The sequence below is a fragment of the Leucoraja erinacea genome, chromosome 8 (genome assembly GCF_028641065.1).
Source record: "Leucoraja erinacea ecotype New England chromosome 8, Leri_hhj_1, whole genome shotgun sequence".
In the NCBI taxonomy this organism is placed as follows: Eukaryota; Metazoa; Chordata; class Chondrichthyes; order Rajiformes; family Rajidae; genus Leucoraja; species Leucoraja erinaceus.
The window spans coordinates 36,154,772-36,170,792 of record NC_073384.1 but is presented as its reverse complement, the minus strand read 5'-3'; the positions used below and the strand labels follow the sequence as shown (position 1 = coordinate 36,170,792).

The 16,021-nt window shown below is 41.6% G+C and overlaps 1 protein-coding gene across 4 annotated transcripts; it reads right to left on the bottom strand.

Moving 5' to 3' along the window:
• Window positions 1–4,462: 4,462 nt before the first annotated feature.
• On the bottom strand, window positions 4,463–15,697 carry ttll2 (tubulin tyrosine ligase-like family, member 2). 4 transcript variants are annotated; one of them, XM_055639451.1, is made up of 2 exons: window positions 15,637–15,697; window positions 4,463–7,338 (listed from the first exon to the last, which is right to left on the bottom strand). In XM_055639451.1, coding segments are annotated over exons 1-2 (1,953 nt in total). In that variant the 5' UTR covers window positions 15,639–15,697; the 3' UTR covers window positions 4,463–5,387. The 4 variants fall into 4 exon arrangements, with proteins under 4 accessions (XP_055495426.1, XP_055495427.1, XP_055495428.1 ...); XM_055639452.1 differs by lacking the exon at window positions 15,637–15,697 and adding an exon at window positions 15,307–15,603; XM_055639453.1 differs by lacking the exon at window positions 15,637–15,697 and adding an exon at window positions 15,365–15,603.
• Window positions 15,698–16,021: the final 324 nt, after the last annotated feature.

Here is a 16,021-nt window from a genome sequence, read left to right as displayed (position 1 = left end):
TTGGCATAGATAGGGTAAACAGTCAGTACCTTTTTCTCACGGCGTATTGCCAAAGACTAGAGAGCATTGATTTAAGGTAAGAGGAGGAACATTTTTTTTTGGTGGGTGCCTGGAATGCGCTGCTTTGGGTGGTGGTGGAAGCAGATACGATAGTAGTGTTTATGTAGGCACATGGATATGCATGGACTGGAGGGATATGGATCACATGCAGGCAGATTAGTTTAACGGTACACGTTCGGCACAGTCATCATGGTTGAAGTGCCTATTCCTGTGCTGTACTGTTTTATATTTTGCTAACATTCATTCTCACCTCCATTTTATTATTTCACTTGTTTCAGAAACAAGAACATTAAGATAATGAAATGAGGATGCAAGAGCCTCCTATTTGGACAATACGAGAGAGAATTTGTCAATATTTATTTTATATTTTAGTATACCTGATCCCATCCAGCACACCAGCTAGGATGGAGGTGCATGCACCACTCACATAGTAAATGAATGCTGCGTAGTGAGTTCATGTCGTAATTTTCATGTGATACTAGCTTGATGCGAAATTGGACCTTGCACACTAGATTGCACAGTATTTAGCACTAACACTTACATGGATATCCCAGAAAAATGCACAAGACCGAGTAAAGAAATGGTACATGGCATTTTACAGATGGATTCATGCTATAAACATGTACCAGAGCGGTTCCCGCCTAGAACATTGTGCAGCGCTTGCAGTGACCCTGCCACGCAAACACTGAAAAGGTGGTCAGATCTTAAAGAATCTCAGCAGTTGCAGAAGACACTGCAGTGGGAGGGTCAATGGTGCAGTTACATGAGCCATTGCCTCACAGTGCCACTGCTCTGGGTTCACTCATAACCTCGGGTGCTGTCTGTGTGAAGTTTGCATGTTCTCCCTGTGACTACATGTTTTTTCCTTGGGTGCTCTGGTTTCCTCCCACATCCCAAAGATATGCAGGTTGATAAGCTAAACTGAGTAGCCGCTAACGTATAGGCGTGTGGTTAGGTCCATAGGAAAATGCAGACTTGAAGGGATCTTTTCCGTGTTGAACGATTCTTTAACAATGCAGAAAGAGGGGGGGGGGGAGGGGTGCGCGCAATATCCAGGGTGTGTGGCCATCCTCCACATGGTTCCTTGCCCTCCTTAAGCCCTCTGCTCTAGTGGCCGTACAACTTTGCTGGTATGGATTTTTCTGGTGGTATCTTGATTACACATACAGATGGCCCTATAGCACTGCTGGTATGGATTTTGCTGGTGGTATCTTGATCACGCATAACAAAAACAATGTGGTTAATTAGCAAGGGGCAAATAAGCTTGCACTTGTATACTGAACAAAAGCAAAAACAAAGTGCTGGTGAAACTCAGCGGGTCAGGCAGCATCTGTGAAGGGAATGGACAGACAAACATTTCGGTTCAGGGGAGTTTCACGTAATAGGTCTGGTAGATGCTGTAAGTGAACCATCAGAGTCACACCAGGGATTCACATCGCTTTGTCACTGGCTAAGCACTTTGCTCCCTTTTGTTGCACCTAATAAACAAAGCTCATAGATATCTCCATCGTACACTAATTTATTGAAGTTACAATGTGACGTCGTTCGTAGTGTGACTGACGCAGGTAACTGTCGCCACTGTTGTGGAAATCTGCACATAGAAATTCACAGGTACAGTTCTAAAAGGGGGCTCATTTAGTCTGAAATGCTCGAAGTTTCATCTTTCCAATCTGATTTGACTGACTTTGCATTAGATTGGCAAAATAATAGGGAGAAGATTGAGGAAAGAGTTTGCTTACCATTGGAGGAGAGAAGGAGGAGGAGGGGAAAGGGCTCAGTGCGAGACCTCATACACCAAGGGACAATGAAGGAGTTCCAATAAACTACCAAATGTTGTTTCTTAAGGTCCCAAGAAGTTCTGGTGTATTACTTTAATCCATAGAAGTGACTTGGCCGTTTTGTTGCAGAACACGGCTATTTGCTGTGTAGTGGTAAAATTAAATTACCCCCTGCTCTGCAACTGCATAAGCTAGTCAAGTGTTTTATTGTCATATGTACCAGCAGTGAAGCAATGAAATTCTTACTTGCTGCAGCTTTACAGGCCCATTAACGCAATAAGACACAAATATGTCAATACAATAGTCAATGATGCAATAAGTAAATAATATGAAATAATCAGACCACAATAATACTTATTATTATTAATACCTCTTGAAGTCTGTCTTTTGCCAGATAACATTGCTGACCATAAAAACAGCCAGGATGCATCCTGTTGAATCTCTATCAAATGTGTCATTGTTGACCACCAAGAAACATTCAAGAGGAACGAAGTTGTCCGCCTCTGAATATTCCTACTCCCTTCATTTGATGCTTCTCCAGAGAGGGATGGATGAAATCACACAACACAGCGTTCCACAGGCTCTAGGTGCAGGGGGAATGTGTTAATGATTATAACTTCCGTTGACAAAGTAAAAAAGTCGATACATCTCCCCCATTTTACTTTCAGTTGACTTGCTAATGAAAATCAGCAGATTTACACATGGATAAAATGCAGCAGAACTACACTGATCACCCTTCCACTGGCAACATGTGTTACAATATGATGAATTAAGTTGTTTTTTAATGTCAAACTTCAGAGCAGGATACTGGGTTAAAAATACAAATATTAAAATGTATGTTCACTAAATATTTTGTACAGTGAAAAAACCTGATTAAGATGCACTTTTTTAATAATATGGACTTTAAATAGTTATTTCTTAATATATCCCACTACATTTGGTCACAACTCAGAGGCTCTGAACTGTAAAATATACATTTTTAAAAATTGTTTTATAAGTCATGCAATTTATATTTTATGCTTTCTACCATGTAACTTAATCCATGTAAAATGTAAATATTACATAAACTATCACAAACAAAATTGACCAAGTATTGCACAACTAAATGAAGCAACATTTGATGTTTTGAGTAATCTTGTTGAAAATAATCAGAAGGTGTTTCCAATTTTTCAATTTTAACAAATCACATGTCATTTTTAAAGTTTTTAAAAATCTTAATTCGTTTTTCAAAATAATCAAAGGCTTATAACAATCATAGAATGTTCTGTTGTTACCATCAGTCAAACCAATTGGTTGCAGCTGAGCTCATTATTGCAATAGCAGTGAACCAGTTCAAGTGAATGAGGGAAGTTAGAATACAGAATAAAGCACAGGAACATGCTGCCAAGGTAAACAAATCTCCTTTGTCTGCATGTGATCCATATCCCTCCACTCTCTGCATATCCATGCGCCTTTCCAAGGGCCTCTTAAATGCCATTATCTTATCTGCCCTCATTACCACCCATGAGTGCGCTCCAGGCACCCATCACCCTAGTTAAAAACTTGCCCCGCACATCTCCTTTAAACATTGCCCTCGTCATCTTAAAACTATGCTTTCTTGTCTCTCATATTTTCATCCGGGAAAAGGTTATTGTTATCTACACTTGCTATGCCTCTCATAATGTAATATACTTCTATCTGGTCTCTTCTAACCATTGACGGTCCCGAGAACACAGTCCCAGTTTGTCCAACCTTCTCTAGTCAGTTTCTGTGGACACAAGTGTAAATATATCTTACATTTCTTACAACATGAGCACCTATTGGAGTTTGAACCTGTAAAAGACATCACTGATTGCCAGCATTAAGCATGTCCATGCATTGAAGTTCCATGATGCTCTTGACATTTGACATCCCATTGATGTCCATTGGTGAAACAATCGTGTTTCTCATGACCAAAACCCATTTGCTTCCATTTACAATTTAAATCTGCACCCTTGTTCTGCCGAGTTAATAGGGTTGATTTTGCCAAGGAGTGCACCGACACTCCGCTCCACGCCCCCCCCCCCCCCCCCCGACAGATTTCTGGCAAGCAAGTTAATCCCAAACAAATGTGCCACATGGTTGTAACCGTGATCTAATTATAGCTAATAGGTTTTAAAATCAGGTGAAATAATTTATTTTAGTTTAATTATTTAATTTCTTTCAGTTCAGTTCAGGTTCAGCACCTCTTCCGTGGTGTCGAAAAATTGTGTCAATTTATATGTGTTAGAAATTGTAGCAACTCACTTTGGGTGCATTCCTTATTCATTTTACACTTAATGCAAGTTCTTTGTATGCTTCAGCTGCTGAAAGAAATATATCAGGTGTGCAATAAACTTTTATAATTTCATGAGGTTGTTCTTTTATTAGTTCCATGCATTTTAGTTCATCTCATTTACTCCTTAGAGATACAGCACAGACACTTCAAATTGGTAACCAGGTACACCCGTCTTCTCATCTCTGGCCTTTGTTCACCAATCTATCTAAAAGCCCCTCACCTGTGTTCACCTATTACTAGCCCCTCCTCTCTTTTAGCTTCCTTTCCTGTCCCCCAATCCCTGCAAGAGGGTCCCAACCCGAACGTCAACTATCTATGTGCTTCAGAGATGCTGCCTGACCTGCTGAGTTACTCTAATTCTTTATTTTTCTTTAGTAAACCAGCATCTGCAGTTCCTTCTTATTAAATAGTAACATAAATCAATTAATATCAGGAGATATCATCAGACATAGATAAACTTGAGGGAAAGTGAATAATTATTATGCTGACTACCCAATTTAATGTCCACCATTACCTTGTTAGCTTTAAGATAGACAAAAACAAATCACCAGTGAAGAAAGTCATGAGACCCTCTAATGTAGAATATCATGAAATGCAGTGAATAAATCACAAATTAAAAGAACCAATAATTAACATGGAAGGTGATCACAAAATGTAGCATTTTGCATATGAACATGAGTTTTATTCTCGATGTTGGTATATTTGTGTTTGAATATTTACTGCAGATGTTTGACATACAGATCATATGCGCATACTTTATTAAATTAACATCAATTAATCAGCCAATGTTGGAGTTGATAACTGAATGATTTGCCAAAGGTACACCATACAGTGAAAGCAATCTCAGAAATACATTGTTTAAAGTTTACTCCAGATGATTTCATGAACTATACGAGAAAATGTCTACAGAACATGTTTGATCACGATTCTATAAGCAGCGAGTTTCATTAAGGTCACTCCCTTTCCTGGCCGTACGGCTGTTGTACATAAGATAGTAAATTGTGCAAGTATGATCCCTGTCCCAGCAACTGGTGTGTAATACTGTGCAAACATAAAAATTAGTTTTGAATTGCATAACAGCTGGCTCCATACACATTCCAGGCTGATAAATTGGACCAATAATGTCTTTTCTTCAATTAAAAAAAAACATATAGATCTCTGGGCTGTAGCCTATTTCTATTTCCTAAGTATTCTCATTTATATAATTGAAGTAAATGGGGGAGGTGGGGGGGAAAACGCAAATGTTCAACCATTTAGTTTTCAAAGCAGCATTCACTGAGCAATGGAGGATTACGTGGCCCCCACAACAGTGGGTCAAAACTTTCTCTTCTGTTATAAGCACTCTCCAAATAGGACTCATTTTTTCTTTTTGGATTCTTTGATTCCCAATATACCTGTCTCTTCAGCATTTTATGCAGCTCCTGCATTATCACCCTTATGTTTAAAGGGTCCCGAGATGCCTTCAGCGTCACCTCGTTAAATGGGAAGGTCAGGATGAAGTCACCAATGCGGGTTATGGGCTTCTGATCGTAATCCGAGATGCTGTACTGTGGGTAAGTTGCCAAGTCATACTTCTGCAACTTCACTGACGGGAACCGCGGACCCATTTTATGAAAATACTGATCAGACTGTGCATTCTGTGCTTCCAGAAACTTTATCCTGTCGATGCGATTCCGTGCCCGAAGTGGGTTGCTTTTGATTAAATTTTCTCTCAACTGTGAAGTCAAAGTCTTCTTTGGCAGTGGTCTAGTGACCTTGCAATTCTTTTTGCCTTCCTTGGTATCTGAATTATTGGCAGATACTCCACTTGTTTGACCATGTAATCTTCTGGTAGATTCTTCAGTGGTGCAGTGCGCTTTGTTGGAGCGTGGGGATTTGTTTTCTACTTCTGGCTTTTGAGAGTCCATTGCCTGGTCCTCGCTTGTACAACTTTGGTAGTACAGAGCAGGCTGATTCCAGGGTTTGTTGCAGAGTAACAGGGAATGGTTGTGCATACTGGAAGACCAAGTTTCTTTCAAAGAGTTCTTAAATCTTCTTTTGGAGGTGTTGGAAGAAAGATTTTTGTACGAGTTAGTTATGCAGAAGGACGGGTAGCTACGAGACAACGTATTATATTGCCAGGGTCTTGGGTAACCTCGCTGACGCAATGTGTCTATTTCTTTGAAGTTCAGCAAATCAATTAGGTCATATAATAGTCCTTTCTTCACCAACACATCAGCATTGCACTCTACTATTAATGCTGGGCTATAATTTACTTCCAACAGCCATGGCTTTATGTTATCATCTATTAGGATATCAAAACCAAACATTTCAAGGCAGTTAGGAGGGGATGGAATGGACGGGGTAATTGTAAGCAGCGTCATTGTAACAATATTACTTATTCTTTGCCACATGAGTTGTTCGTTTATATTCAGACTGTGAAGAAAAGCACGAAATTGGCTCATTGTCCATTTACATCCTGAACCAACACGTTCTTTATCTGTTGTATAGGAGGGTCCAAATCTATTGATGCTAGTATTTGTTAAATGAGCATACACATTATCCAAAGTCGAGAGATTATACTTTTCTGTCCCAAATCTCACCAGACCTTCTTGGTAAATGTAAACTGTTAGTGGGGAAAAACTGGTGACACATACATAGATTCGCAAGTCAAACTTATAACCGGAAATGAGAAGGGGATTGGTTATGTACTTTTGCACTATAACAGAAGAGCTGTAAGTCAAATCTTTAATATCTTGAAATATAAATATTCCTCTGCCACGGGAGAGATCAACGGGCTTGCAGATCCAATATCCAAGCTTTCCACCATTAGCTTTCTTATCCTTGGTATATTCAGCAACAAATTTGGTATAATCGTTGGGAAGGATGAAAGCTAAAGGGCTAAAGTTATATGTATTTGGTCCATAAATCCCTAACATACGCTTCAAATTACGAGCAAGGTTGTCCTTCCGAGTAATGCCCACGATGTTTGGGTAGTGGACCAGTCTTTGCCAAGGCATGATGCTCTCATATTCTGAATGGGAAAAACCAGATCGCCAATACAGATTCCAGTCATCCTCATCCTGAATGTCTTCATCATATTCCACCCATCCACGCTCAAGAAGAACATCACGGATAATTTCAGGAGTGCCTTCGTGCATGCGAAAAACCAATGACCTACTTAGGTCTACTACTTCAGATCTACTTGTCATGGTCTTATCATACCTTAAGGAAGAATGAAAATCATAAAGAGTCATATTACTTAGAAACAAGCCTTTTGGCCTTCAAGCTTAACAATTCCACCATTTAGCAAAATTCAAATTTCTTTTATCATAAGATGTTTGCTTTGCAAAAAGCAAAATGCTAGAGGAGCTCAGGGGGTCAGGCAGCATCTTTTAATTTAGCTTACTTTAGGGATACAGCATGGAAACAAGCCCTTTGACACACCGGCCATCAATCACCTGTTCACATTAGTTCTATGTTATCCTTCTTTCACATCCACTCCCCACACACTAGGAGCAATTTACAGAGGCCACTTAACCTACAACCCACCTCTTTGGGATATGGGAGGAAACCCCATGCAATCACAGGGAGAACATACAAACTCAACACATTTGAGTAAGAGAAGATAGGTAAAGTTTATAGGGGGGGGGGGGGGGGGGGTGGAGGGGGATGGGGTGAATGCACAGAGTCTTTTACCCAGGGTAAAGGAATCAAAAAACAGTGGGCATAGGTTTAAGGTGAGAGGGGTAAGATTTAATGGGAACTTAAGGGAGAACCTTTTCACATGGAGGGTGGTGAGTATACGGAACAAGCTGCCAGAGGAGGTAGTTGAGGCAGGTTCTATAACAGAATTTCCCTAAACAACTTCTACCTAAACACAGAAACAGAAGACTAAATGTGGATCAATTTTCCAAGCTAGCATTTTCTCCAGTTAACATCAATTGAGGCTTCTACTGCAACAAATAAATAAATGTATCAAATAAATGAACGTAGTCCAATATCATCTTAATACTTTTAAACAAGTATTACTCATATTTACATATTGATAGCTTCAAGATGTGGCTGAAATGAAACATACACGCAATACTAACACTTCGGACAACAAAACAGATGTTTCTATATGCACATGGATGTAATTTAACTGATTATCACTAATCTGTTGCCTGCTATGCTAAAAAGACAATGTCAAAGAACAATTGATTAACATAACTAATAGAAAAATCATAATTGACAATGGGGTTAATGGCTGAGAAAGGATTTGTATTAATTTTCAACACGTACTGTCCTTAGATAGAACATAGAACAGTCCAACACATGAACATCAAACATGATGCCTAGACCAACTCTTATCTGCCTGCAAATAATCTACATCCCTCCATTCCGTGCATTTATACGAGTGCCTCTTGAAAAGTTTCGTAAGCACCACTGTCGTAACAGCCTCCCCCACCACCCCTGGCGCCCCCCATTTTCTGTAGGAAAAACTTACCCAATATATCTCCTTTAAACTTTGCCTCGCTCACCTTAGAGCAATGCCCTCCAGTATTTAATATTTCCATCCTTGGAAAAAAAGTTGACTGTCAACCCTATCTATACTGCTGTACTGTACATCCAACCAGTGGCGGACCTACATTTTTGGCAGTCCTGAAGCTTGAACTGTTATGGGGACCCCTTCGCAATCGTAACCAGCAACAAGGTCTGGGTAACCACTGTTATCTTCTTCCATGAGGTTGTTCCATGACAGATCACCACAAATTTTAATTTCTGTCATAAATGTTAATAATGTTTTAAATTATTTTATATTAAATATATTTAGAATGAAACATCCTTAACATCCTAAAACATCCTTTTTTCATTTACGGCTAGCCTACGTGATACTTTAATAACCTTTACATTTTTATTTTAACTATTATTTTGTATTGAATTAAACTATATTATTAATATATATATATTTTTTAAAAATCCCTTCTAATACAGTGTCATTAGAAACGGGAATAGTGCCGGAGGATTGGCGTACTGCGCATGTTGTTCCATTGTTTAAAAAGGGGTCTAAGAGTAAACCTAGCAATTATAGACCTGTTAGTTTGACGTCAGTGGTGGGCAAATTAATGGAAAGGATACTTAGAGCTAATATATATAAGCATCTGGATAAACAGGGTCTGATTAGGAACAGTCAACATGGATTTGTGCCTGGAAGGTCATGTTTGACTAATCTTCTTGAATTTTTTGAAGAGGTTACTAGGGAAATTGATGAGGGTAAAGCAGTGGATGTTGTATACATGGACTTCAGTAAGGCCTTTGACAAGGCTCCTCACGGAAGGTTGGTTAAGAAGGTTCAATTGTTGGGGATTAATTAAGGAGTAGCAAGATGGATTCAACAGTGGCTGAATGGGAGATGCCAGAGAGTAATGGTGGATGGTTGTTTGTCAGGTTGGAGGCCAGTGACTAGTGGGGTGCCACAGGGATCTGTGTTGTTTGTCATGTACATCAATGATCTGGATGATGGTGTGGTAAATTGGATTAGTAAGTATGCAGATGATACTAAGATAGGTGGGGTTGTGGATAATGAAGTAGATTTTCAAAGTCTACAGAGAGATTTATGCCAGTTGGAAGAGTGGGCTGAAAGATGGCAAATGGAGTTTAATGCTGATAAGTGTGAGGTGCTACATCTTGGCAGGACAAATCAAAATAGGACGTACATGGTAAATGGTAGGTAATTGAAGAATGCAGGTGAACAGAGGGATCTGGGAATAACTGTGCACAGTTCCCTGAAAGTGGAATCTCATGTAGATAGGGTGGTAAAGAAAGTTTTTGGTATGCTGGCCTTTATAAATCAGAGCATTGAGTATAGAAGTTGGGATGTAATGTTAAAATTGTACAAGGCATTGGTGAGGCCAATTTTGGAGTATGGTGTACAATTTTGGTCGCCTAATTATAGGAAGGATGTCAACAAAATAGAGAGAGTACAGAGGAGATTTACTAGAATGTTGCCTGGGTTTCAGCAACTAAGTTACAGAGAAAGGTTGAACAAGTTAGGGCTTTATTCTTTGGAGCGAAGAAGGTTAAGGGGGGGGTCTTGATAGAGGTCTTTAAAATGATGAGAGGGATAGACAGATTTGACGTGGATAAGCTTTTCCCACTGAGAGTAGGGAAGATTCAAACAAGGGGACATGACTTGAGAATTAAGGGACAGAAGTTTAGGGGTAACATGAGGGGGAACTTCATTACTCAGAGAGTGGTGGCTGTGTGGAATGAGCTTCCAGTGAAGGTGGTGGAGGCAGGTTTGTTTTTATCATTTAAAAATAAATTGGATAGTTATATGGACGGGAAAGGTATGGAGGGTTATGGTCTGAATGCAGGTGTATGGGACTAGGGGAGAATACGTGTTCGGCACGGACTAGAAGGGTCGAGATGGCCTGTTTCCGATCTGTAATTGTTATATGGTTACAGTAGACCCCAAAATTTTAAGCAATGTGGACTATGCATGATATTCACCTCCAGAAGTATTGGCCAGGGGTCCAGGAGGCTGGATAGGCCCCCGGCAGGGTCCTGCATTTTCAATACATTAAAAGTGATTCTCAAGATTTCTGCTGGTAGTTTACATAACAAAAGCTGGTAGTTTACATAACATAATTTGTTTTAACACATAAGCAGTAAAATAACCCCCAAAAGATATATCTTTCATGAAATAGACAATAGGTGCAGGAGTAGGCCATTTGGCCCTTCGAGCCAGCACCGCCATTCACTGTGATCATGGCTGATCATCCACAATCAGCACCCCAGTCCTGCCATCCCCATATCTCTTGGCTCTGCTATCTTTAAGAGCTCTATCTATCTTTCTCTCTTGAAACCCTCCAGAAAATTGTCCTCCACTGCCTTCCGAGCCAGAGAATTCCAGATTCACAACTCTGTGTGAAAAAGTATTTCATCATCTCCGTTCTAAATGGCCTACCCCTCATTCTTAAACTGTGGCCCCTGGTTCTTGTCTCCTTCAGCAGCACCTCGGTCTCCCTTCCTGAGCGCAGACAGCCACTTCTGCTCACCTATAGGGAGGTTTCACGGCAGTCGGGTCACGACCCATGACCCGTACTGTTGCTACGCTACTCCAAATGGATTACACGTGATGTACTGCAGGTAGGCACTTACCATTGTTTCCAGCGTAGCGGGCCCGTTAAAACCCGCTGAAATTGTCAATTTTTGCGCTGTAAATAATTATGGAAATCGGGATAAGTGTGAGAGACATTTAGCCTACTTCAGAATTCCAAAAGTGAAGAGAAATTACGGTAGATAGAAACGAGAGCTGAAGAGGACAACAACAGCCAGAATGCTTGGCGAACATTGGCCGTTTGCTCACTGCATTTCATCAACTAAGGCATTATTTGTGTTTTTTCTTGATTTCTTTGGCATCTAAAAAGTTTCAGAAGTGATGAATCTGGCTGTAATTTTTTTTAATCGCCCATGGTTCTCGTGGGTTTTTACATACAAAATGAAAACGCATCTGAAGAAAAATTTACAGCCAGATTTATCACTTCTGAGAATTTTTAGATACCAAAGGAATCAAGAAAAAACTTGATGAAATGCAGTGAACAAACGCGATAATTTTCAATGTTTACCAAGCACTTTAGCTGCTGTAGTCCCTGCAGTTCTCGCTTCTCTATACCTTCATTTCGCTTCACGTTTGGAATTCTGAAATTTTTCAGAGCAAAAATTCAACATTTTGGCGGTTTTTAACAGGTAGGAAAGTACGCGTTTCTAGCATTAATAACATACCGGAAGTGACGGATGTCTTCCAGTTGGATTTATCGGCTCCGTGCGTCAAGCCCTATGACCCAGTGACCTTCCGTGCAACCCTCCTATACACTTACACCTTGACTAAACCCCCTCGCCTCGACGATACCTCACTACCAAACTTTTCTTCACAGCTAAACCTCACCTCTTCTTCTTTGGAGTTTTACGGCAGCCGGCATCCGCAATGTTGCATTGTTGCCACCTTCTGGCTTCATTCCACAGTACTCATGTCTTTACATTATATCCTTTTTATAAGCCCAGAGGCCCTCAAGAAATCAAACAACAACTTTATTCCTTTTCCTTTCCCTCCACACTCTAGAATGTTCTTTACTGATATTTCTGTCAATCCAATTTTCCTCATTTCAATGATCATAAATCCTCTTTCTGTCTCATATCTCCTACATACAATTAGGGCATGCTGAACTGTTTCTGGCTGATGGCATTCCTCACACAGCCCAGTAGGGTGTTTTCCCAATATTTTTAATGTGCTGTTCAGGTGAGTGTGTCCTATCCTCAATCTTGTTAATACTACCTGTTCCCTCCTGTTCCCCCCTCTTCTTGCTGTAATACCCACTCTGTTTTGTAGCGAATAGAGGTGTCTCCCCTTTGTCTCCTGTTCCCAGTATTGTTGCCATTCCTGATTTATTTTCTTCCACACAATGCGTTTTCCTTCAGATTTGGATAGTTGTAAGTTTACCTCTATGTTTCTTTTTTTTTACAGCCTCCTTTGCTAATTTATCCACCTTTTCATTCCCTAGAACACCAATGTGTGCTGGGACCCACAACAAAGTCACGTCAGCCCCTCCTTGTCACTTGGCTTAATAGTAGCAGGATTTCATACACTAAGTCAGGCCGCCTATGGGATGCACCAGACCCAATACTCTGGATTGCAGATAATGAGTCGCTACATATTAATACTTTACATGGTTGCATCTGTTCCATCCACTGAACTTCCATCAAAATAGCATACAGTTCCACTGTATATACTGTCAAATAGTTATTTGTTCTTTTGTAAAGCTCAACATTCATCCCCTGGACTACCACAGCCGCCCCTGTTGTTTCAGCTACTGGGTCCTTTGATCCATCTGTGAAAATTAAGAGGTGTTCCCTGTATCTATTATCTATATGGTTATGATATTCTGTCTTTAGGTCTGAATTTTTGTTCCTTTTTGCCTCCCATATCTCCAGATCAACTTTTGGGATGTTCAGTAACCATATTGGCACAGATGGCCACAATACTGCAGGGCAGAACTCTTTGTCCTCTACTCCCATGTCCCTTGCCACAACTCCTCCAATCCAGCCGAAGCTTCCAGACTGAGCCACCCTTCTCTCCCAGCATTCCTGTACTACTTGTTTTGTTGGGTGGTTCTCTCTGACCCTTAAGGCTTAGCCAGTAATTAGCCATTAGTTGTCTGCGGCACAGTCTCAATGGCATCTCCCCAGTTTCCACCTGTAGTGCACATACAGGTGACGTCCGCACACCTCCTATACAAATTCTTAGAGCTTCCGCTTGGACTTTGTCCAACTCGGACAACACTGACTTAGATGCTGACCCATAAGCTATACTGCCATACTCTAGTCTGGATCTGATCAGCGATACATAAATACGTTTAAGAGATAATACATCTGCTTCCCACTCTAAACCTGCCAAGCATCTCATTACATTGATGGCTTTTTTGCATTTTTCAATTATTTTTGTAATGTGGACCCTCCATGTTAATCTGGAGTCAAAATGAAACCCCAGGAAACAGAAATCTTTTACTCTTTCCAAATTGTTGCCGTATAATTTTAACTGGACATCCTCTTTAATTTTTTTCCTTGTGAAAACCATTGTCTTTGTCTTCTCTATAGAGAATTTAAAACCCCATTTCCCTCCCCACTCTTCCACCTGGGCTATCCCTTGCTGTACTTTTTCCACGATAAAATCTATATTCCTCCCCCTTCTCCATAGGCTGCCATCATCTGCAAAGAGCGATCGCCCCATCTCTGGTTGAATGTTTGCAAATATATCATTGATCATGATTGAAAATAGGATCGGGCCTATCGCACTTCCCTGGGGAGTTCCATTCTCGACTACACAATTACTAGAGATGTCTGACCCTATTTTAACTTGGATACTTCTACCGTTGAGAAAATCCATTATCCAGTTAAAAATATTTCCTCCTACTTCCATTAAATGCAGCTTTATTAGAAGACCTTCTCTCCACAACATATCGTAAGCCTTCTCTACATCAAAAAACATGGTAACTACAGATTCTTTTTTGACTTATGCTTTCCTTATATCATCTTCCAAGCACAGAACTGGATCATTAGTACCTCTCCCTTTTCTAAAGCCACTCTGATAATTAGCCACTATACCTTTTTCTTCCATTAGATGCATTAATCTTTCATTTACCATTCTTTCCATCAGTTTACACATGTGTGCTGTTAAAGCTATAAGTCTATAATTTACTGGATTACTTGCATCTTTCCCTGGTTTTCTAATAGGCACAATGATTGCTTCCTTCCACCTCTCTGGTATTCACCCTTCTTCCCACACCTTGTTATATAGTGCAAGTATCTTTTGTAGTCCCTCCTCACTTAGACGTTTTATCATTATGTAACAAATATCATCCTTCCCTGGGGCTGAGTTCTTACACTTGGCCAGAGCTCTCTTTAGCTCCCCCAAATTAAATGGAATATTGTACTTGTCCTATGTGATACCTTTCCTTTGTAACATTTTCCTCTCTTGTTCTTTCCCTACCTCTTCTTCCTTCATCTGATAAATTGTAAACCTCACCTCGCTAAACCTCGCCCCTCAAATAAGCCTCACCTCACACCTAATCCGCGCCTCGACTAATCACCGCTTCTCTCCTGCTCCCGGTCGTTGGCGGCGCCTCACGTGAGCAGAACGGTCCAACCAGGGAGGGCGGGGCCGAGCGTGGGGAGCGGCGCAGGCGCATTGCCCGAGAGAACCAGTGGGAGGGGAGGGGAGTGGCACACGTGCGCTGATGTTGACGTCGAGCCCGAGCCCCGCCCCCCGCATTCCCTCCCCGCGGGAGAGGGAGAGAGGTAGCGATTAGTCGAGGCGGGGATTATGTGTGAGTTGGAAGGTTTAGTCGAGGCGAGGGGTTTAGTTGAGGTGAAAAATCAGATTAATTTATAGGAAAACAAAAAAAGAATATCTGGACTAAAGTCGCTTCTGGGGCCCCTCGGGATTAGGGTCCCCGAAGCTTGAGCTTCATTAGTTTCACAGTAGATCCGCCCCTGCATCCAAAACTTTCCGTTTCTGTTCATTTGTCGCTCCAAGATCCATTAACCCCTAATAGGTCAAACTTCATACAAATTTTCGCATGTACAAGAGAAGTGGAAAAGAGTATTTGGTGAGGTGCCACACTCTGCACCCAGCCGTTCCTTGTTGCTCACCCCAGGCAGTAGCCTCCGTTCACGCAGAATAACCCTCCGGCGGCTCAGCTGACTTTACCGGGTGCGGGAGGCCGAGGCCGAGGCCCGGCGACGCGGTGATATAAAGCACTCGCCGTCCAGGATGCGAGACCGGACGTACGATCAACTCCCCGCTAAGGTGTGTTTGAACGAGTTCGCAACGGGACCTCTTTCAACAGCCAACACGACTGCACTGGGCCCGGGCACAGGCCTCGTCCGGCGCCATGGCTCGGACACCATGGCAACGCGCGGGTTCCACGGGAACACGCGGGTGTCATGGCAACCAATGCCCCACCCCCACAGGTCACTCACATGCGTTCCCGCAGCCGCTCTCGTGATCTGTTCCAACCGACGGAACCACGTCCACCGACGCTGCCCGTTCACGCAGGCATTGCGCGGGCGACCTTCGGCTCCGCTCTTTGATCTTTGCTTCCGGCGGTCGAGGCGGTTCAGGCCGCAAAAGTGGAAAGGAAAGAAGCGTAAAATCATGAGGGTAATGGATAGGGTAAATACACAGAGTCTTTTAACCGCTGTAATGGAATCATGACCCAGAGGGGGAAGGTTTAATAAGAACCTGAAGGGAATGTTTTTCCACACAGAAGGTGGTGGGCGCATGGAAGGAGGAACCCAGTCCATCTCACAGCTCACCATTGACTCCATTTACACTTCCCACTGCCTGGGAAAAGCAGCCAGCATA